We start from the raw sequence: 19,262 nt of genomic DNA on the forward strand, positions 1-19,262 counted from the left end.
ACCCTGCAAAACTATCTTTCAAAATTGATGGAGAAATAAGATACTTTCATGATAAAGAGCACCTCAGGAACTTCATGAATACCAAACCGGCACTCCAAAAAATTTTAGACAATACCCTAGGAAAAGACAATGAGTATCACAACCCCAGGAAACCCAGCAGAATGAATCCATTGGGCATGACAAACGCAAAGGGGGAGAATCCAACAAAAAGAAAAAGTCATGACAAGGCTTTTAAAACTTTTAACTTCATCTCCCTAATGAGTGTATAATTCAATCTTGTTATTGTACTGATTAGTATTTTTCTGATTCTAGAGTTGCACACCTTTCCTTGTGCTGTACTGGCTACTTATCATCTTCTTGTGTCTACTTTTTAATTGGGTTGTCTATTAATGAGCTATAAGAGTTCTTTATATATTCTGGTCATAGGTTATATGCATTGGAAATATGGTCTGTTTAAGGACTACTCTTTATTTTAATTATGTCATTTAAAGTTCTAAATTTTGATGGAATCTCATTTATCAATTTTTTTCTTTTATACATCATGTCTTTTGTATCCTAGGAAATTCTTGCCTACCCTAAATTTGTAAACATTTTCCCTTATAATTTCTTCTTAAAGTTTTATACTTTTAGGCTTTCTTATTTAGGTTCATAGATCCCTTCAAGTTATTTTTATGTATGGAAATAAAGGGTTGAGGTTAATTTTTTATATACGGACACCAGGTATTCTAGTGCCATTTGCTGAAAACACTGTCTTTTCCTCGGGTCTTGAATTGAGTTTATATTCTGTAAAATGCTAATGTTAAATAATCTTTCAAAACTCAGTGGACCATATATGTGTGGTTCTCTTTCTAGATTCTCTATTTTATTCAAATGATCTATATGTCTTTCCTTTAACCAACACTGCCTTGATTACTTAGCTTTAGAGGAAGTCTTAAAATTAGGTACTAAACGTCTTCCAACACTGGGGTGGTTTTTTTTGGTTTTTTAAAAACTTTTCTAGGTCCTTTGTACCCCTACATAACTTTTAAATTTCAATATCCAATTCTTCATTTATACCAAGTATACACAGACCTGAATTTTTATATATACCTTGTGTTTTCTAATCCTGCTAAATTCAAGTTCTAGGGGCTCCTAGAGATTTTTTAGTATTTTCTCTGTAGATGATCATTTCATCTGCATATAAAGATTTTGCTTCTACCTTGCCAATCCTATCCTAATTGTGTCATTTTATTGCCAGACTATTTCGGTTGGGCCTAGGTTTCAAAGCTTAATGGACAGATAAAGAGTAAGCATATCTGCCCTTGTTCCCCACCTTATGGAGAAAGCATTGTATCTTCTCCATTCATATAAGGCGTTCTCACTGGAAGTATGGAGTACATGTCTTTAATCTGTTGAGAAGGTTCCTTTCTACTTCTAGTCTCCTGATAGCTTTTACCATGAACAGCTATAGAATTTAGTCCAATACTTTTTCTCCAACTAGTGGCAGGATCATATGGCTTTTTGCTTTCCTCTGTTAAAATGATGACTTTTGGGGGTGGATCTTCCAGTGCTGAACCAACCCTGCCATCCTTATAACAAAACCACTTTCTACATACTGCCAAATCTGACTTCTAATAGTTTGTTTTGTTAAACAAATTTCTATCTATGTTCATACTTTTTTCTTCCATTATCTTTGTCCAGTTTTAGGATTAGCACAATGTTGAGTTCCTCAAATGAGGGGAGAAGTGTTCTTTTTTTTTCTGCTTTAAATGTTTGATATAATTTATCAGTTAAAATGTATATGAGCCTGCTGTTGTCATATAGGTAGGTTTTCAAGCTAGGAATATACTTTCTTTAATAGGTGCTATTCAAATTTTATATTTCCTCCAGAGTTTCATTAATTTGTCTTCCAGGGTACTTCTTAGAAGATGTCAAATTTATTTCAAAACAGATTTTTGAAATATGCTTTCTATATCTTTTTAAATTTTGTAAAATCTGTGGTAATTTCTCCTAGGTCTTGATATTTTAAATTTTAAAAAGTATAATTGATATTATATAATAGGAAATAAAGGTCTAAAGGAGCAGAGGAAGTGGGAGAGGTAGGGGAAAGGAAAAAAGGGGGAAAATATGAGAAAAGGAAAAAAATGGAAACAAAATCTTTGCAAATAGGGAAGGGTGGAGGGGGTGAAGGGAGGGCAGGGGAAGGGGAAAAAAAAATAAGAACCAAGATACTCATGTAATGGTACAAGATCCCAATGATGAATGTAACTATATTTTATACCTAAAAAGTACCAATAAACTTAATGGGGAAAAAAAAAAAAGAATTCGATCCCTGGTACCAAAAACAACAAAATGAAATAGTCAGCAGGCCTGGGATTTAGCTCAGTGGTGCTGCACCTGCCTCACAAGCACAAGGTCTTGAGATCAATCCCTGGTACCACAAAAAAATAAAACAAGTCAACAACATGAAAATGTACACACTATTTCAAGACTATGGTAGATAAAAATGACCCGTATTGGGGATATTGTCCACAAGTCTTCATTTTATCTGCTTTTGATCAATCCTGGAACATACTGTCTAATCAAAGACCTGGCTGGTCTGTTAACCTGGAGAACAACCCAGCCTCACTAGAATAAGCTTGCCACCAGAAGGAAAAGAGCTGTCTCTCATGCAGCACATGGCCATTTTGTGCAGCGCACACTTCATTTGAAATACCCACCTGCATCTTCTACCAGGAAATGTTGCAGTCCACCAGTGTTGGGAAACTGGCCAAACTTTTCCCTTTGCTGAGGCTAATCTAAGCCCTATCCCAAGACCATCCTGTCCCAAGTAAGCACCTGCTAGCAAAGAGGTATGGTAGGCACTTGACACTCACGAAACCTTGCCAGTGGAGTCAGGGAAGAGACAAACTTCAGTAATCACTGACCTATGCTCTCCTCTTATCTACCTCCAGTAGGAAATAGGGGCTTTCATCCTAGCAGCTTTCCAGACTAACACATGTCAGCCATTCATCAATGTCCAAAACAGTGTCAGGCCATTCAGAAAGACTTATGGGTTCTCTGGCATCAAAGATCCAGTTAGGAGAATCAGTCCTGGGGAGAGATCCACCCTCAATGTACATCAAGACACACCTCATTCTTACCTTAATAACTTATTCAACCCCTAAGATTGAATACCTTGTAACCCTGTCATGTATCTGGGGCCTCGAGCCCTACATCAGGATTTAAGATAAGGAACTTAAATACATGGTACAGGAAGTCCTGCTCTTGCACTGACACCATTATCATCTCCAAACTTGGTTCAATGTTAGAATGGATGTGGGTTGGAGAAGTATTTGTGGGAACAGGTAGTCCACCTCAGATAAACCCTGGAGACATGCTTCTAGACACACAAGCAAAATCCAGCAGACCTTGGCTGGCACAAGTGGCCTGGAGAGAGTGGCATGGTACCTTTAAGCCCAAACTACCATGTGTTCACCCACAATAGGGGGTTTTCAGGACTCTGTCTTTGCTTATTTCCTGAAACTATTACTTATCTGTCTACATAGCCTGCTCATATTTGCCTCTGTTTCTGCCTCTGATCTTCCTCTCACCCTTGATACCCAATATCGGCTTATCCTCCTGTGCAATATAAGGACCTTATTGGTTTCCAGATCAAGTAACAACTTGATCCAGTTGACTTCTGTAGCCCCATCCCGGAGGGAGCAGTACTGGCATCTGTCCCATCTTTGCTCCAGCTCTTCATAGAAGGGATTCGAATTCATTCTAGTATATGCTTTTCAGTCTTATTCTGTAGCAGTTCCTTCTAGCTAGCACATTTCTGTCTGACTTGCATTTAGTCAAAATTTTTTATCTTGTACATTTGGTACAGGAAGCATTTGTGTGTTTGTTTTAGTGAAGTACTGTTTAACAGTATGCATTAGATTGCCAACAAATTACAAAGTTGAGATGAATAAGCTCTTTTACCTCTCCTCTGATGGGGTCTGGGCTTCTGACAACAGCTGACTCCGCGACTGAAGGGTGTTCATTAAGGGCACTTTCTACCTCAAATGGACCAATTCTGTAACTGGGAAGACACAGCAGGAATTTATAAGGGTGAGTTAGATATTCACTCGAGAATTCTGATGGTCAGTTAGCACAGACATATGTACAGATGAAGAAGAAAATTACCCAGAGGATAATATAATATCATCGGATCTTGCAACAAACCAGAAATATCCGTCTTCATCCATATACGCTCTGTCCCCAGTGATGTAGAAACTGCCTCGTAGAGTTGAAGTTGTTTTTGAAGGATTATCCTGCCAAAACAAAGAGCATTTGTTAATATTATTTTTTCTTTTTTTTGGTACCAGGGATTGAACTCGGGACCTTGTGCCTGCAAGGCAGGTGCCAGAACCACTGAGCTAAATCCCCAGCCCCTGTTAATATTATTTTGAATGTGACTCTGGTTCAGTTGGATGCCTAAATGTTCCAAGAAAAAGAACGTGTGGCTCCTTTGAGAAGTCTTAGAATGAAAAGGAGCCAGAGTGTGAAATAGGGATGAAATTTCAGCATGGATCTAGCCTAAGATAAGAAAGGTAAACTGCAGTTACAAAGACTAGCCACCCTCTTCTTGAGAATTTTCTTAGATTATAAAATAAATGTTGCAAGAGCTCAGAGCTCAGCGGCATATGCTAACTCAAGTCTTTTGCTAGTTGATTAATATTAGTAGGAAGAGAGATAAGTGAATATTCAGTTAAAAGAAGGCACTGACCCCTAATAATTCAAAGAGAAGACAAGTTTTGTTGTTTGTGTCATTTTACATAATGACAAAACTGGTTCTGTAATTTTGGCATAAGAAGAAAAATGAATTGTCACATGTCAAGTTGACTGGCAAGTAGAACTTGGACCTGGACCCTATTATATTACCATAAACTTTGCTCTAATTTGTATACCATGGTGGGAGATGAAATATACTTACAAACCAGAGCTCAAACTCCTCTAGTTGAAGGGATTTACTTAATTCCACTGTACCATTCCCTATTCTTCCTGCTGCTCTTAAGAAGGGAGAACACCAATCAAAAGTCAGGACAATGAATGAGTCCTAGGTGATAGGTAAAGGATCGGTGGATATTAAGAGCACATAGGTCTTTCTGGGACTCCTTTCCTCTTGCAATGGTGGTGATGTAGCCTAGGGAGGACTGATGTGCTTTTAAGCAGTCATTTGGGTGCTTCTTCAGTTCTCTGTCTGTGGAATTACTATTCGGGACAATTAATTTCTCAAAAGGGCCAAAGGTGTGTTTGGGGACAAAGGGACAGTAATCAAGCACTTTTGAGAAATAAATAGAAAATAAGAAGTTTTAACAATAAATTTCTTACTACATAATGAGTAAAAAAGCCAAGTGGTCTATTAGGTAGAACTTGAATGCCAATATCTCCTTCTTGTCCAGGAGGTAGAACATTGCCATTTTCATCTAAAATCTAGGATAAAATAGAACACTTTAACAAAATTTTTATTTAATTCCACACCTTAAATTTCAACTTTACATGTTCTTTTTATTTTACCATTGAAGGATGCAGACTCCAAATATATTTTAAGTGTACTTGAAATTCCTAAGAAAAAATATTTATTTAAATTCTTGTTGCATAAAATATTATCAAATGCAGATTAGCAAAATGTGAAAAAAGAATAAAAATTTTCTTAAATGCTATCTTCCAGTAACAAGCATATTTTGGTAATATCCTTTGAGATACCATAGGCATAGAAAACAATAGGATTACTTTATAATATATATTTTCACAAACTGCTTTTATCACTTAGCAATATATCTCATTAAAAACACAGTTTTGCCTGGCATGGTGGTGAACATCTGTAATCGGAAGGCTGAGGCAGGAGGATTACTGCAAGGCCAGCCTGGGTTAAATAGTGAGTTCAAGGGCAGTTTGAACTATATAGTTGAGACCTTGTCTCAAAAAAAAACACAAAAAACCCATATATTTCAATATTCCACACCAAATCTATTAAATCAGACTCTCCATGGAAGGGTCCTGAGAATTAGTATTTTAAACAAGTAACCATGTGATTCTTATGATCAGATGAACTTGGGATGCATTGATCTAGTAGTCTACAAATAATTTACATTTGGATCTGAGCTCTCTGCTCTAGAAATTCATCCATTTTGCCTTTTGGTCACTGTTGCTTTCTCTTTAGTATAGCATAAGTTCCTTTGGCTATCCATTACTTTGAAACTGGGTTGATTTAAGACTAATTCTAACCCTGAAGAGAGTGTGCAGATGTGGAAATAGAATGCTCTGCAGCATCAAGGGGCAGTAATAGCCATGGTTACCGAAAGCCTGAAAGTGGCCAGGCAGGCAGAGAGAGAGTGCTGCAACCACTGTGAATTTGTGCCTCTTTTGGCCTAGTTGATTCCCTCTGGAGGTCCTTATTCCCCTCACAAGAATGGGGTGGCACCATGGGTGAGAGTATAGGTATTGGATTCAGATTGCTTGATGTATTCCTTTTTAGCAGCTATTAGCTGTGTGACCTTGGGTGAGTTCCTTTACCTTTCTGTACCATCATCTGTAAAATAGTTCTAATGTTAACATGTCTTTAGGTTCCTTCTGGGAATTAAATGGATTAATATCTATAAAATCCTTAACCAAATGTAAAATATAGGTTTTTGCAAAATAATGGGGACTATGAAGCTAACATTTCTAACCTCTTCATCTTCCCACAGAAATTAAGTTATCATTGGAATAACATGGAATCATCACCCAAACAAGGAATGTATATGGAGATAAGTAGGAAACAGATTGGATTGTTAAACATTCTCCTGACAGGAGATGAGCAAACCTTAACATTAAAAGCAGGAGAAGGTTTTCCCATTGAGCCAGGCTTAATTTTCATTCCCTTAAAATTTCCACAGATTAGCACCTAGTTAAGAAGGAGAAAAAGTTAGGTATTATAAATAAATAACTTAAAATTTATTCAGCTATCATGCATTCATTAAAAAATTATTTATTAAGAAATTATTATGAACCAGGCTCAAAATAAAACAATATCTCTACTGTCATGAAGTGTCGAGATTTACAAAACAAACATATATAAGAAAGTTATGAGACAATAAATTTATAATTACTAAAATATCCATATTTATTAAAACAGTTATGTCAATATTTGTACTCATAGTAACAAAATACTTACGCTGATTCTGTTTAAATAAGTTGTCAGTTTTTGTTTTTATGTATTTTTGTTATTTTAATTGTTGACAGGGTAATACGTTAATCATTATAAGTTGAAACACAGACTGAAGCATTATAAAAAGACACAATGCAAACAGTTTCTTTCAACCTTTCCCTTATCGGCTCCATCTTACCCCCTCCTTCTTCTATGAAATAACCACTTTTGTTCTTATCGTATTAATTTTCTTCAGAGCTCTTCTTATTCTTAACTCTGTGAGCTCCAGAACCCCTTTAAAATATGCTTGTGAGGGCTGGGGATGTAGCTCAGTGGTTCTGCTGCCTGCCTCCCAAGCGCAAGGTCCCAAGTTCAATCCCTGGTACCAAAAAAAAAAATTCCTGTGAAGGAGTAAACTCTTTGCCAAGTAGTTGTCCACCAGACTTGATATTTTGAGTAACAAGGAGCTCAGCCAGCGGTTTCCGCTTTGAGGCAGATCTTAGAAAGTTCCCTATCACTTGAGGGAGAAAGCCCTCTTTCAGTACATTCAATATGTTTTCATTAAAAAGAAAAAACTGTAAGCAGGTGTTGTGGCATATGCCTGTAATCCCAGCACCCTAGAAGCCTGACACAGGAAGACTGAGTTCAAGCCGAGCCCAGGTAATTTAGTGACTTAACAAGACCCTATCTCAAAGTAAAAAAGGAGTGGGAATGTAGTTTAGTGCAAAGGCCTTGGGTTCCAAAAAAAAAAGTGCTGGATAGATAGTTTGGTGTGAAGATTCTGGGTTCAGTACTGTCACAAAACAAACAGAAGAACTGTAAGCTCTCACCCTGATCAGTTAATAGCAGTTTTTCCTCAATAAATGGCTAAACAAAATAGTAGTAATGGAGGGGAGGTGTTTTGCCAAGAGCTTCCTTCAGGCTTTTACCGCTATTTTTAACTGTTTTCTAACCACATTACTCCTTCCCTTATCCCTAAGAGTCATACAAACTACTGATGCTTTGGTTTTACTCATCTGACTAAATTGAGTCCAGCCCTGTGAATCCCATGAGGTCAGGTACCGTTTCTGTCTGTCCATATCCTTCATAGATATCCAGGCTCGTGCTGTTTCTCCATTGTTCAATCACCTCAGGGTTGATTGGCTCCCCAGCACTCACACAGTGCTTTAAGCTTTTGAATTTCCAGGTTCTCAGGAAACAGGTTAGGTTCAGGAGGAAAATGTATACAGAAGTGGAAATAAAAGTTTATTTCTAACACAAAATTTTTAAAAATCACTCTAATGTTGTAAAATGACACAAAAACTACCAGTTTTTCTTTTTCCTTTTCTTTCTTTTTTTTGATATATGGGGGGTTACTTTGTTGCGAAGAAAAGCCATGTTGTCTTTAGGAAAGATACCCCATAATAACATCTTAAATCTGCAATTAAAAATTTCCTCACAGAGACTAGAAATATTGAATGTGCTCAGTAAGTAAAAATATTAAGTGTGCTAAGTACAGTAAAACTTTTTTTTTCTTTTCAGATTACCAGTTCACCCTTTCAAATGAAATCGGTAATAAAATTTAAATCATGCATCCTTTTTTCCATTTGCTCAGATAAGGTTCTAAGCAACTTTTCTCCTGTCTCAGCTCAGTAACAGCCATCATCCAAAAGATTAAATAATCACTGGCTTAGAGCTACAAACGTGTCTGAACTCTCTCTTTCCTCTTCTTGCCTGGGGGAGCCTGTCCTGGACACGGTAACCCTCACTTACAGCACAGCAGCAAGAAGAAAATGGAAGAAAAGGAAGAGAGGGCCAATTCTGCACCTACTAGTCAGGAGCTCTGCTTTTAGGCCCAAAGTTCTTTTACTTTCTGTCTTCCTCTTCCTCTCCCTTCCCATACTAAATGCCTATTTACCAATACTTCTTACCTTTCCATATCATTCTGTACAAGCATTCGGTACCCAGTTGGTGCTGAACAAAAGACTGTGATGGGAAACTTGGAGAGTGTCTGCAATTTAGAAAAGGCAGACTCTTGATCTTCCTACAACTTTAATAAGTGTTTAAACATCTGTAATAGGTACAGCAGAATATAAACATTGTTTATTTTAGTGTAACTGCACTCACAGTTTTTAAAATCTGTCTTTTCAGCCTTATTGACTTTCTGGATGTGAAATGTCTTAAATCATGTTATGTACTCAGATCTCTAAGTTTTTTAATCCAACAAGGTAATCAGTGACACCACTAATGTATTTCTAAATATGGACCTCCTGTGCTCTGCCTTACTTGTAAGACGGAAGTTGGTTCAAAATGGGGCAAATAATGCACAAATACACAGGATCCTTGGATCCATGGAGAAAAAACACTACTCCATGCAGTCTTTGCCCAGCCTGTGTCTGAAGTATTCCACATCACATCCAAAGGTGTCAAATCCAGCCAGTACCTGGGAAAACAAAGAAGAGCCCTGATGTATAAATATGTAAATTTGTAGGAACTTGACATGTGTAAATGTATGTATATATTTGTTAAATTTGTAGGAAAACAAATTTAAAAGGCCAATACACAATTCATTCTCTTTGTACTTTTGGCACTTGAAGGTACAGTTCTGTGGAAGTACCTTCCATTCACAGATAATCCTAAACCAAAACTGTGGGTGTGTCCAATCATCTTAGGCAGCCCAGTTGTTCCACTGGTAAAGAAAATGCCCATCATCTCATTGTGTTTAGTCTTCACACAGCTGTGGGTGTCACTGGCACATCTACAGAGGAAAAGCAACAATGACTACATATTAAACACAGCACCAGAGGCTATTAACACTAAAAAAGATTAGAGAAACCCCCAGTTGAACCTCTTTTTATAAATCAGGCTTCAGTGACTTGGACTGAATCCAAGTAAAAGCTACCTTTCTCCATTGTTTTTTGTGTATTTTCTAGAATATAAAGTTTGCTATCAAAAGCCCTTTTATAATAGCTGATTTCATAGCTTTTTGCTACATGTTAAAAAAGGATTGAAGCATTTAAAAAACAAGAATTGTGTCATACAGCAAAGTGAAGATTCTATGATCTTATAATCATGGATATATTAAGAACTTTCCCTTCCTCGCCATTGTAAATGCTTTAAAATGTGACTTTTTAAAAATTAGTATGTTAATACAAGTCATGGGGAATGGCTAGGATCTGTAAACTCTATCCAACAGGCCAAATCTGGCTTATCTCCCATCTTTGTAAATAAAGTTTTGTTTTATTTTGGATTTTGAGACAGGGTTTCACTATGTAGCCTAGGCTAGCCTAAACTCTCTATGTATCCCAGGTTAACCTCAAACTCACATTCCTCCTACTTCAGCCTTCTTAGTGCTGGGATTACAGATGTGTGCCACCATGCTTATAAATGAAGTTTTACTGGCACAGAGCCATGACCATTCATTGGTATATTATCTGTGGTAGCTTTCATACTACAGTGCAGTGTTGAGTAGTTCTAACGGAGATTTTATGGCCTGCACAGACTTAAATATTAAAGGCCTTGTGCCTTTTATAGAAAATGTTTGCCAGTTCCTGAAAGGATGGCTTTTTTTGTCTCTCATGAAATAGTCTACATAGTTCTGAATATAATACACAATATGACTGAAGAGAATATAAGCATCCATCAAGGGAAGGAGGACTCAGTAAAAGAAAACGAAAACCTTTTAGTTCTAGAGAATAATTGGGCTTCTAAATAAGCCACACATTGGGGCAGGTGAGAGAAAGTAAACTCTGCACACACATACACATCAGGTGTCTGAGAAGCATGCAGATTTATCTGAGAGGATCAGCTGAGACTGAATGAACAGAAACATCCAGATCATGATAAATATAGCCTAATAAAACTAGACCAAGTGTTGAGCCCACAATTCCACAATTATCTTCCTTAAAAACTGTACCTATAGCTGTGTACTTATTGCTTCCAAAACCGATCTTGGTTGCCCTCAGTATCTAAGGCAGGGTTATTGTACTGATCTCTTAACTACTAGAGACAATAAATATAGACATTAGGAGTGTAGGTTTGGAAGCCGGATAGCTCTACCAGATACTAACATTTGACCATATTCATCTGTATAATTATAGTACCTAAACTCTAGATTATTGTGAGAATTTAAATGAATTCATACATCTGAAGCGCTTGGAACAGCTTCTGGCACATAACCAGTGTCATATAAATATTAGCTATTTTTGTAATTATATCATTATTTTTACTAGAACAATATTTGGCTTTTACTAAGAACTCAATTAGTATTAGCTTATAAAGAAGGTATGAACAAGTCCACAGTTGAAGCCTGCTCACAAATCCTAGAGTTACAAGGTAGGAAACTCATTCTAGAAAGGGAATTTACTTTCCAGGATAATGCTAAGATGGAATCAGTACCTGGCAAGAGTTTCAAATGGCCCCTAGGAGCACCCCACATCAGGGATAGAACATCAGTGGAATTCGCTTTTATAATTGCATTAACATTAAGTGCTCTTTTCGTTATAATTTGTTGTGAACAAAGGAATGATGTAGCCTACACAGAAAGACCTGATTGTGATCAGTTTCCTTGGGAAATGATGACAGCCTGTGGTTGATGCTATGATGCATGTCCCGGATCCCTCTCAGGAATGAAGAATTCATTCCCCTTCATCCCCTTTCCTCACCCCAGGTGGAGTCCTCTTTAGAGATTGCCCTGGGTGAAGAAAGCTGCCCCAGTTCAAGGACACACCTCCTTCTAGGGATAGCCCACAGCCAATAACTGATCAGTGTGGGTGAATAAAGGCCAGAGTCTCTTGCTTTAGCACTGAATAGCTTCAAGAAGTTGTCCAAATTCCAGACTACCCTGTGGGTTGACTGAGAGCTTTGTAAGAAATATATTGCATATTAATTTCTTCCTCTGCTCAATCCCAAATTCTTTCCCTTTAATTCCAAGAGAACTCTTTCATAAACTTTTTAGACATCAATCTCCATCTCAGGGACTATTCCTGGGGATCTCAACCTACAAAATATACCTCAGGCCTCTTCCTGCTTCAGAACTTAACATTATTAGTGCACATAATCACCAATTTTCGACTTATCTGTTCTAATTGGCATTTGTCTGATCCCTATCGGGTTGAATATCTTTATTGCGTTTCTTTTTGAGAATCTGTTCTACAATTAAGGCTACTCACTTCATCATCTCCTTGAGGTTCACCCAACCCTCTCTGGAGTTCTGAGACACAATTAGCTTGGAGTGCAGATTTTCACATTTGGATGCAACAGCATCTACTGCTGGAGCTAAAACATCGTTGGTAATAATGCACTTTGCTTTTGAAGACTGTAGTCTGTAGAGAATGTCTTTCTGGGTCAGCTGGGTGGTTCCTGGAATTAAAACTGTCCCTAAAGGAGAAGAAAAGAAACAATATTTATAAAAAAAGTTTATCTTCCATCATGTTAGGATATTATAGATAGCACATGTGCATTCTGTATTTCTCTGAATGAGTTAAATTTACCAGTAGGGATATCTCTTTGTCTCATTATTCTGCTTTTGCTTTTCAAGGAGCATCAAAGCCTACAACTCTTGCCCTAACATAAAAAGGTATTAAAAGCTAGATAATCATCCTCTATTTGAAGATCTCTATAACGCTGAGCTTGAAGAGAGGTTTGATTGAAAAGTAATGTTATCTAACATTTATTGAATGCTTGAGTGCCTGATGCTATTCTAAGTAGCATTTGGTGGTGCAGGGATTGAACCTTGCAGCCTGACTCCAGAGACAGACACTTAACTACTTCAGTCCAGTACTTCTTACAATATATACAGTCGGTTCCCTTTTTTCCCAAGGAGAAGGTTTGAAGCATGCATTTTTTTCTGTGGGTCCACTCCTGCCTGCTTAGATTATACTGTAAGGTACAGTGTAATTGTCAAGAATGTTCTAGAGCCAGACACTCTTAAAGCATGGCCTTAGACAAGCTACTATACCTCTGCAAGCCTCAGCTTCTGCACCTGTAAAGTGGGGATTATAATTATACTACCTCTTCTATATGATTACTTAAGGATTTAAGAGTTAAATCATGTTAAGAGTTGAGAAGAGAACTTGATAAATATTAGCTGTTATTTTTTTCAAAAGATGAATGGGCTTTCAAGCTTTCAAGTGTGTGTATGCATGTGTGTGTATGTATCTGTTTAAATGTTATAGTATATCCCTGCAAGTTTGAGGCCCGCCTGAACGCCATAGTGAGACCCTGTCTCAAAAACATTCCTATTTTGAAGATTTGTGAAAAGTCTAGAAAATGGTAGAGAGTACATTAGGTTCCACTACAGACTTGCTGAATTTTCTTCGGCAAGTGGCTTAATGTTCTTTTCCCCAATCTGTGAAGCTTTGGCTTCCCTGTTTAGCAAATGAAGCTTACCCCTTCCTCGCCATAAGGCTTTTGTAAAGAGAAAATGAGCAAATGAGAAAATGTTTATTTTAAAGCCAGAATGACTCCATATATCATAGAAACTTCCTGAAGGTTTTCAACTGGGCTTTAGCTTTCTGTGATAAATATTACTCAAAGTAAGGGGCCAACTTATTAGGAATTAGTACTTATCAAATAATTATATACTGAGATTTTTGTTATAATGGGATTTGGCTTATCATACATAAAAGAGAATTTGAAAGTTAGGGTGTGATAGGACAGACCTAAGAACTTAGAAATAAAGGAATTAGATTGCATCCCAAGAGCTAACCTATAAACACAACATAAAATAGGTCAGAACAGAGCTACATAAAGTCTCTCAAAACAGACATAGTGATTCACAGTGTAGCAAGACTAATCTGTATCCCAATATATAGTATGTCAATAGAATTGGACTCAAAAGGGGGTACTGTATTGCTGCTTCAGAACATTAAAAAAAAAGAAATTTTCTGAGGGCAAATTATAATAGTACCCATCTAACCCTGTCTATGGAAAAACTGTGAGGCTCACGATAGATGAGGGGCTGCTCACCAATACCCATATTCATACTGGCCTATTTGCATTATCGCTAGCTTACACGTTATTTCCTGCCTTGGAGCCTTTGCACATATTTTTCCATTTGATTAGAATGGTCTCATCACCCACACCTTCTCCCACTGACTGGCTCATCTCCCAAGCCTCAGCTTAAATTAACTTTCTGTCTATACAGAAACACTCCTATACACTGACAGCTTGTGTGCTATTTCCTTTGTAGCTGTTGTCACACTTACCTTACTATGTATTCATTTAACTCATGACTCTATTTAACACCGGACCCTAAACCCATAGCTCCTGCAACATAGCAGGTGCCCCGTAAATATTTGTTACGTGAAGGGATCAATGGATATAGAAGGATGGGTGAACAGATTCGACTTTCAAAACCTGATGCAAAAAACCTGAATTGTAAGCTTTTTTTTTTTTTTTTTTTTGGTACTGGGGATTGAACTCGGGACCTTGCGCTTGCAAAGCAGGCGGTGGAACCACTGAGCTAAATCCCCAGCCCTAAACTGAATTGGAAACATCACTTATCCTGAACCTGTATCCACCAAGCAATCTTTAAACTTTGTCTTCTCAGTTAGGTCTATTAACAAAGAGAGAGGGGGCTACTCATGCCAGAGTTTCTTGGCCCTTCGGGTAAATAAGTTGGTGATAATCGTGTTACCGTAGTCCATACACATGGTACCAAGAACCCTCGCCCTCTGCCGTGAGATTCAGAGCTTTACTCTCCACGCACTGACGTAAGTAAGGAGTTTTTGGCCAATGGGAGAATGACCAGATTGGATCCATTCAGCAAGGTCCTGTCATTCTTAAGTAAGACTGGCTCAGTGGCCTCAGACTTGAATATGCATCAGAATCCCCCGAGGGCTTGTTGACACATAGATGTTTGAGCTGCATGGAAGAGTTTTAGATTAGTTTAGTTTTAGACTGGAGATTTTATATTTCTGACAATTCCCACTGATGCTGCTGATCCAGAGACATGCTTTGAGAACCATAGCGTAGTATGATTCTTCTGCAGTGCTATATACTTTCCTTTAGAAAACACTTTAAAAGTCATTCTGCTGTTCTCTCATTTAGTAATATATTCATAAACATTTTAAGGTTCCTCAAAAAGCACCTTCCAGTCATAATTTCTTTAAACTGCAAAATATACCAACATGTGATAGGGAGTGTGTAGTGTGTACATACAATTTCCTTTTTTAAAAAAAAGTGGGACTAAGCATATATTACTCTTCTTAAGAATCAGAATTTAACAATATCTTTGGACCCCAAGTTCCCTGCCCCAGATACCTCTCCTACCATAATCATTTTCCCAGGTAACGTTTATCCAGAATGATGTGTTAACCATGACTTTGCCTTCTTTTTCTTGTTATCTACATATATAGCCCTACATAATATATGAACAACTGAAGTTCTAATCAATTAGGAATTCAATTTTCAGATTAGCTTTTTTTTTGAGACAGAATCTCTCTATATATAGTCCAGGCTGGCCTCAATCTCATGGCAGTCCTCCTGCCTCACTCAGCCTCCTGAGTACTGAGATTACAGGCATGTACTACCATGCCTGGCTTAAGAATGGTTACTTAATATGATGATTTATTATGTCAATAGAAATATTAATTCAACAAATACTTTACTGAATATTGACTATAGGCCAATCACTGGAGGTGCAGAGATGAATATATTATAGTCATGGCCTTTTAGGCATTTATGTAGTCTTATGGACATGACAGATTTATAAGCAAATGGTATACCCAAGCACTATAGTACCTGTTAAAATGGAAATGTAAACACATTGTTTTTGGGAGCTCAAAGAAAAGAGAACCTGGGTTAGGATATGAAAGTGTGTTTGTATGAGAAGGTAAAAACTTGAGCGTCTACTAAGAGTTGTCCATGTGGTTACGTGTGAGGAAAGGGCTTAGGAAACAATATGGAGAAGAGCCAGGAGAAGGGAATGACCAAAAACATTATAGGAAACTATTTGGCATGACTGGATCATGGAGTATAGGGGTGGAGAAATTAGAACAATAAGGGGAAAATAGGTATAGCTTTCCATGATGTACCTAAAATTCAGAGCGTATCTGGTAGGCAATGAAGAGGTATCCAATAATGTCAAACAAGCAAATGAGAAGATAAAATGTGTGTTCTAGGAAAAACACTGGTGAGGCAAGATGAGTTAGATTGGAGTAGAATGTAGGCGTACTTAAAACCAGAATTAGGAAGAGTGTTTATGAATGCAGGAAATGGTAAAGATGTGAAATAAAGCAACGGCAATGGGATTGGAGAAGGAACTCTGGACACATGAAGGATGTAAAATCTGTGAGATGTAGTAACTTGTTAAGAAGGACCAGGTGACTGCCTTAGGGCATCAGATGGGTAATAGTCATGCATGAGAGGGATAAAAGATGAAACAAGACTGTGATGGGTTCCTTAAATTTGTGGATTACTGAGTTTCAGATGACCATGAATCCTAAAGGAGGGAAAAGAAAGTAGTATGAGGCTGTTCAATTGTTGATTGTCATTCACTTAGTAAATCTATTTCATTATGAAAAACTCAGCTTCCCATGTAGGTCAAAAGGTACAGCATGTTTTCAACTCATTTCTAAGATACCTGAGCATACTACTTGTATACAGTTATTCTTCAAACAACGTAACCAAATAAATGTTTCATGAGCAGTCCCTTATCTAGCTTAGTTTAAATATTAGAGGATTGTAAACATTTACTAACCTGTTCGCAAGCAGGCCACATTTGCAAGCCACCACTCTGGGATCTTGGGCAGAATTACAATTACTGGATCTCCCCTTTTCAGGGAACAAGCTTCTGTAAGTATATTGGCAAATTTCCTGGACAATGATCCCAATTCTTCAAAACTCCACCTAACCTCTTCTCCGTTTCCATTTATCCACCAGAAGGCTGGATTGGAAGGTCTCTTTCCAACCTGAGGAGTCATGGATTTAGAGGTGTTGTACAGTAAAATTCTATTTCAAATGACTTAATGAAATATATTCTCGTCAAGAAAATTCATAAATCATTAGTTGGGATTTACATGGAGTTTATGTAATTAAAATTCTGGGGTCCTTATTTTCAGATTTGGGCAGTCATGACATTTCTTCTAGCTCCTGTCATTTAACATTTAGCCTGATAGTTTTTCCTTCCAGAAAGTTACAGTTCTTGCATCCCTTTATATTTCTTTTGATGTTGTGTCTATGCTTCATTTCCTACCATTTCTGACTCTTGGAGTCACTTTTCACCCTACCCTTTTTTGTTTAAAAAAAATCAACCTAAAAAGTACGTTTATGTAACACAAGCTTTCTCAGTCAACCATGGGACTATTGACATTGTGGGCCAGATAATTCCTTATTTTATCATTTATAGGATTTTAAGCAGCATTGTTGGTCTCTACCCATTAGATGCCAGTAGCAATTATCCCTTCTACCTCTTATCCCCTCCTGGCAACAAAATGTCTCGAGGTATTGCTAAAATGTCCCCATGGGACACAATTGCTCCTAGTTGAGAAATTGTAGTCTGATTAGCTTTTGTCCCATACCTTTTCCATTTTAGTCCACTGGTCCAGGACATCTTCAGCAAAGTTGAAATACTCTGGAATCTCCAGTTTGAAGTCCTTTTTCATGGACTCATAGCTGGAAAAATTCTGAGGAGTTGCTGTTCTGTAATCTTTATGCAAAGCCCTCACAAAACCAGGAATTGCTAGGCACCGAAAGCATCTGGCATGAAATATCTCCATGGCAACAAGAGCTATCATCAGTTTTATTGGCTGTTTTAGCCCTCAGGATTTCCATGGAAATTAACTCATCTAAAAGACAAACAAAAAAGACATGCATTTGCTTCTGTCCTGGAGATACCCATACCTCAAAGCAGTTGTATTATTATTATTATTAATCTTAATCATTATAGCACCACTTTCTGAATACTCCCTATATTCCAAACATTGTGCTCCATATTTTTTATGCATTTTATCATTAAATCCTGCGCAACTCTATAATGTGTGTACTACTATCATTAGTTTACAGATAGAGCAAACAATAAAGGTTTTGGTTGGATTTAAACCCAGGACTATCTGATCCTAGCTCATTCTCCTGACTACTGTACTATACACTATTATTTCTCAAATGCATTTCTAAAGATCTGTGACATCCAGTTAATCTCACTATTTGGAAAAAGTTTTCTTAGCTAATATCTTTCAAGTGCAGATTTCAAAAGTAGTACAGAAATATTAAGGAGGATGTTTCACAGTGGGTAATCTGCAGATGAAGAAACTTGAGAGTAGCCCAGTACCAATTAGGCATGAAAGCAAAGTTAAGGTTTATAAGCTGTCTAGTTTATAGGCTGCAGTTCCCATGCTCCTAATAGGAGTCCACACTACCTTCAAGTCCAAGCTTGGGGCTGCATTTGGTGGAGATGTAATAATAGGGCATTAACCTTTAGAGCTTTTATGGGGGAGGCCCCTTGGGGCCACCTAGTCCTCCTGCTTTGGTGGGAAATCATTTGATCACAATGTCATTTACTTGATTATGGTTGTTAAAAATACAATTCTAAACTGGGCATGATTGTGCGTACTTGCTATCCTAACTCTGAGAGGCTGAGGCAGGAGGATTGCAAGTTCAAACCCAGCCTGAGGAATTTAGCAACTTAGCAAGATCCTGTCTCAAAAAAATAAAAAAGGCTAGGGATGTAGCTTAGTGCAAAGGCCTTGGGTTCAATCCTCAGGGACATTAAACAGAAACAGTTCTAGGAGCTATGAGTATTTGAGGTTCTTCTCTTTATATTTTCAATACTTCTCCAAATTTCCTACAGTGAAACATGTATTCCTATCATAATCATTAAATCATAACTTTAAGTGCAACTCTGGCTGGGCAGTGTGTAGAACAACCTGGCTATGTGGAAGCACTTCTGCATTGGTAAACTGCCAATACAATGCATAGTAACAGATATCAGCTTATTCTTACCCTAAATGAACCTGGGGTTTGGCTTCCACAAGGATGTACTGTCTGCATTGGTCAGTACTTCTAAGCCTCCCATCTCTTTGTGTGAGAACCTGAGGAGTCAGTGATTTTTTTGTTTGTTTGTCTTGGTATGTAGTTAAGGGTGGCCTTGTACTTTGCCTGAACTCACTGCAATCCTCCTGCCTCAGTCTCCTGAGTGCTGGGATTA

General features: G+C 37.6%; 2 protein-coding genes across 10 annotated transcripts in view; one reads left to right on the forward strand and one right to left on the reverse strand.

Annotated features, from left to right (window-relative positions):
* Positions 1-19,262, forward strand: part of Eri2 (ERI1 exoribonuclease family member 2) — a 74,997-nt gene that overhangs the window by 14,287 nt on the left and 41,448 nt on the right. The window lies entirely within an intron of this gene.
* Positions 1-19,262, reverse strand: part of Acsm3 (acyl-CoA synthetase medium chain family member 3) — a 35,164-nt gene that overhangs the window by 11,139 nt on the left and 4,763 nt on the right. For 4 of the 9 annotated variants that reach the window (XM_087208895.1, XM_087208893.1, XM_013076329.3 and 1 more), the window contains exons 2-12: positions 17,638-17,904; positions 16,818-17,028; positions 12,286-12,493; positions 9,732-9,872; positions 9,401-9,557; positions 9,046-9,125; positions 8,198-8,354; positions 6,812-6,892; positions 5,338-5,439; positions 4,150-4,277; positions 3,946-4,045 (exon numbers count right to left, since the gene is read on the reverse strand). In XM_087208895.1, the coding sequence (XP_087065021.1) occupies positions 3,946-4,045; positions 4,150-4,277; positions 5,338-5,439; positions 6,812-6,892; positions 8,198-8,354; positions 9,046-9,125; positions 9,401-9,557; positions 9,732-9,872; positions 12,286-12,493; positions 16,818-17,028; positions 17,638-17,853 (1,581 nt within the window). In that variant the 5' untranslated portion in view covers positions 17,854-17,904. The remainder of the gene's footprint in view (positions 1-3,945; positions 4,046-4,149; positions 4,278-5,337; positions 5,440-6,811; positions 6,893-8,197; positions 8,355-9,045; positions 9,126-9,400; positions 9,558-9,731; positions 9,873-12,285; positions 12,494-16,817; positions 17,029-17,637; positions 17,905-19,262) is intronic. The other 5 variants (XM_087208894.1, XM_004855898.4, XM_087208892.1 and 2 more) reach the window with 3 other exon arrangements.

Source organism: Heterocephalus glaber, unplaced genomic scaffold, assembly GCF_053883595.1.
Source record: "Heterocephalus glaber isolate CG9 unplaced genomic scaffold, H.glaber_assembly_v1.0 deba00000943, whole genome shotgun sequence".
Classification (NCBI taxonomy): Eukaryota; Metazoa; Chordata; class Mammalia; order Rodentia; family Bathyergidae; genus Heterocephalus; species Heterocephalus glaber.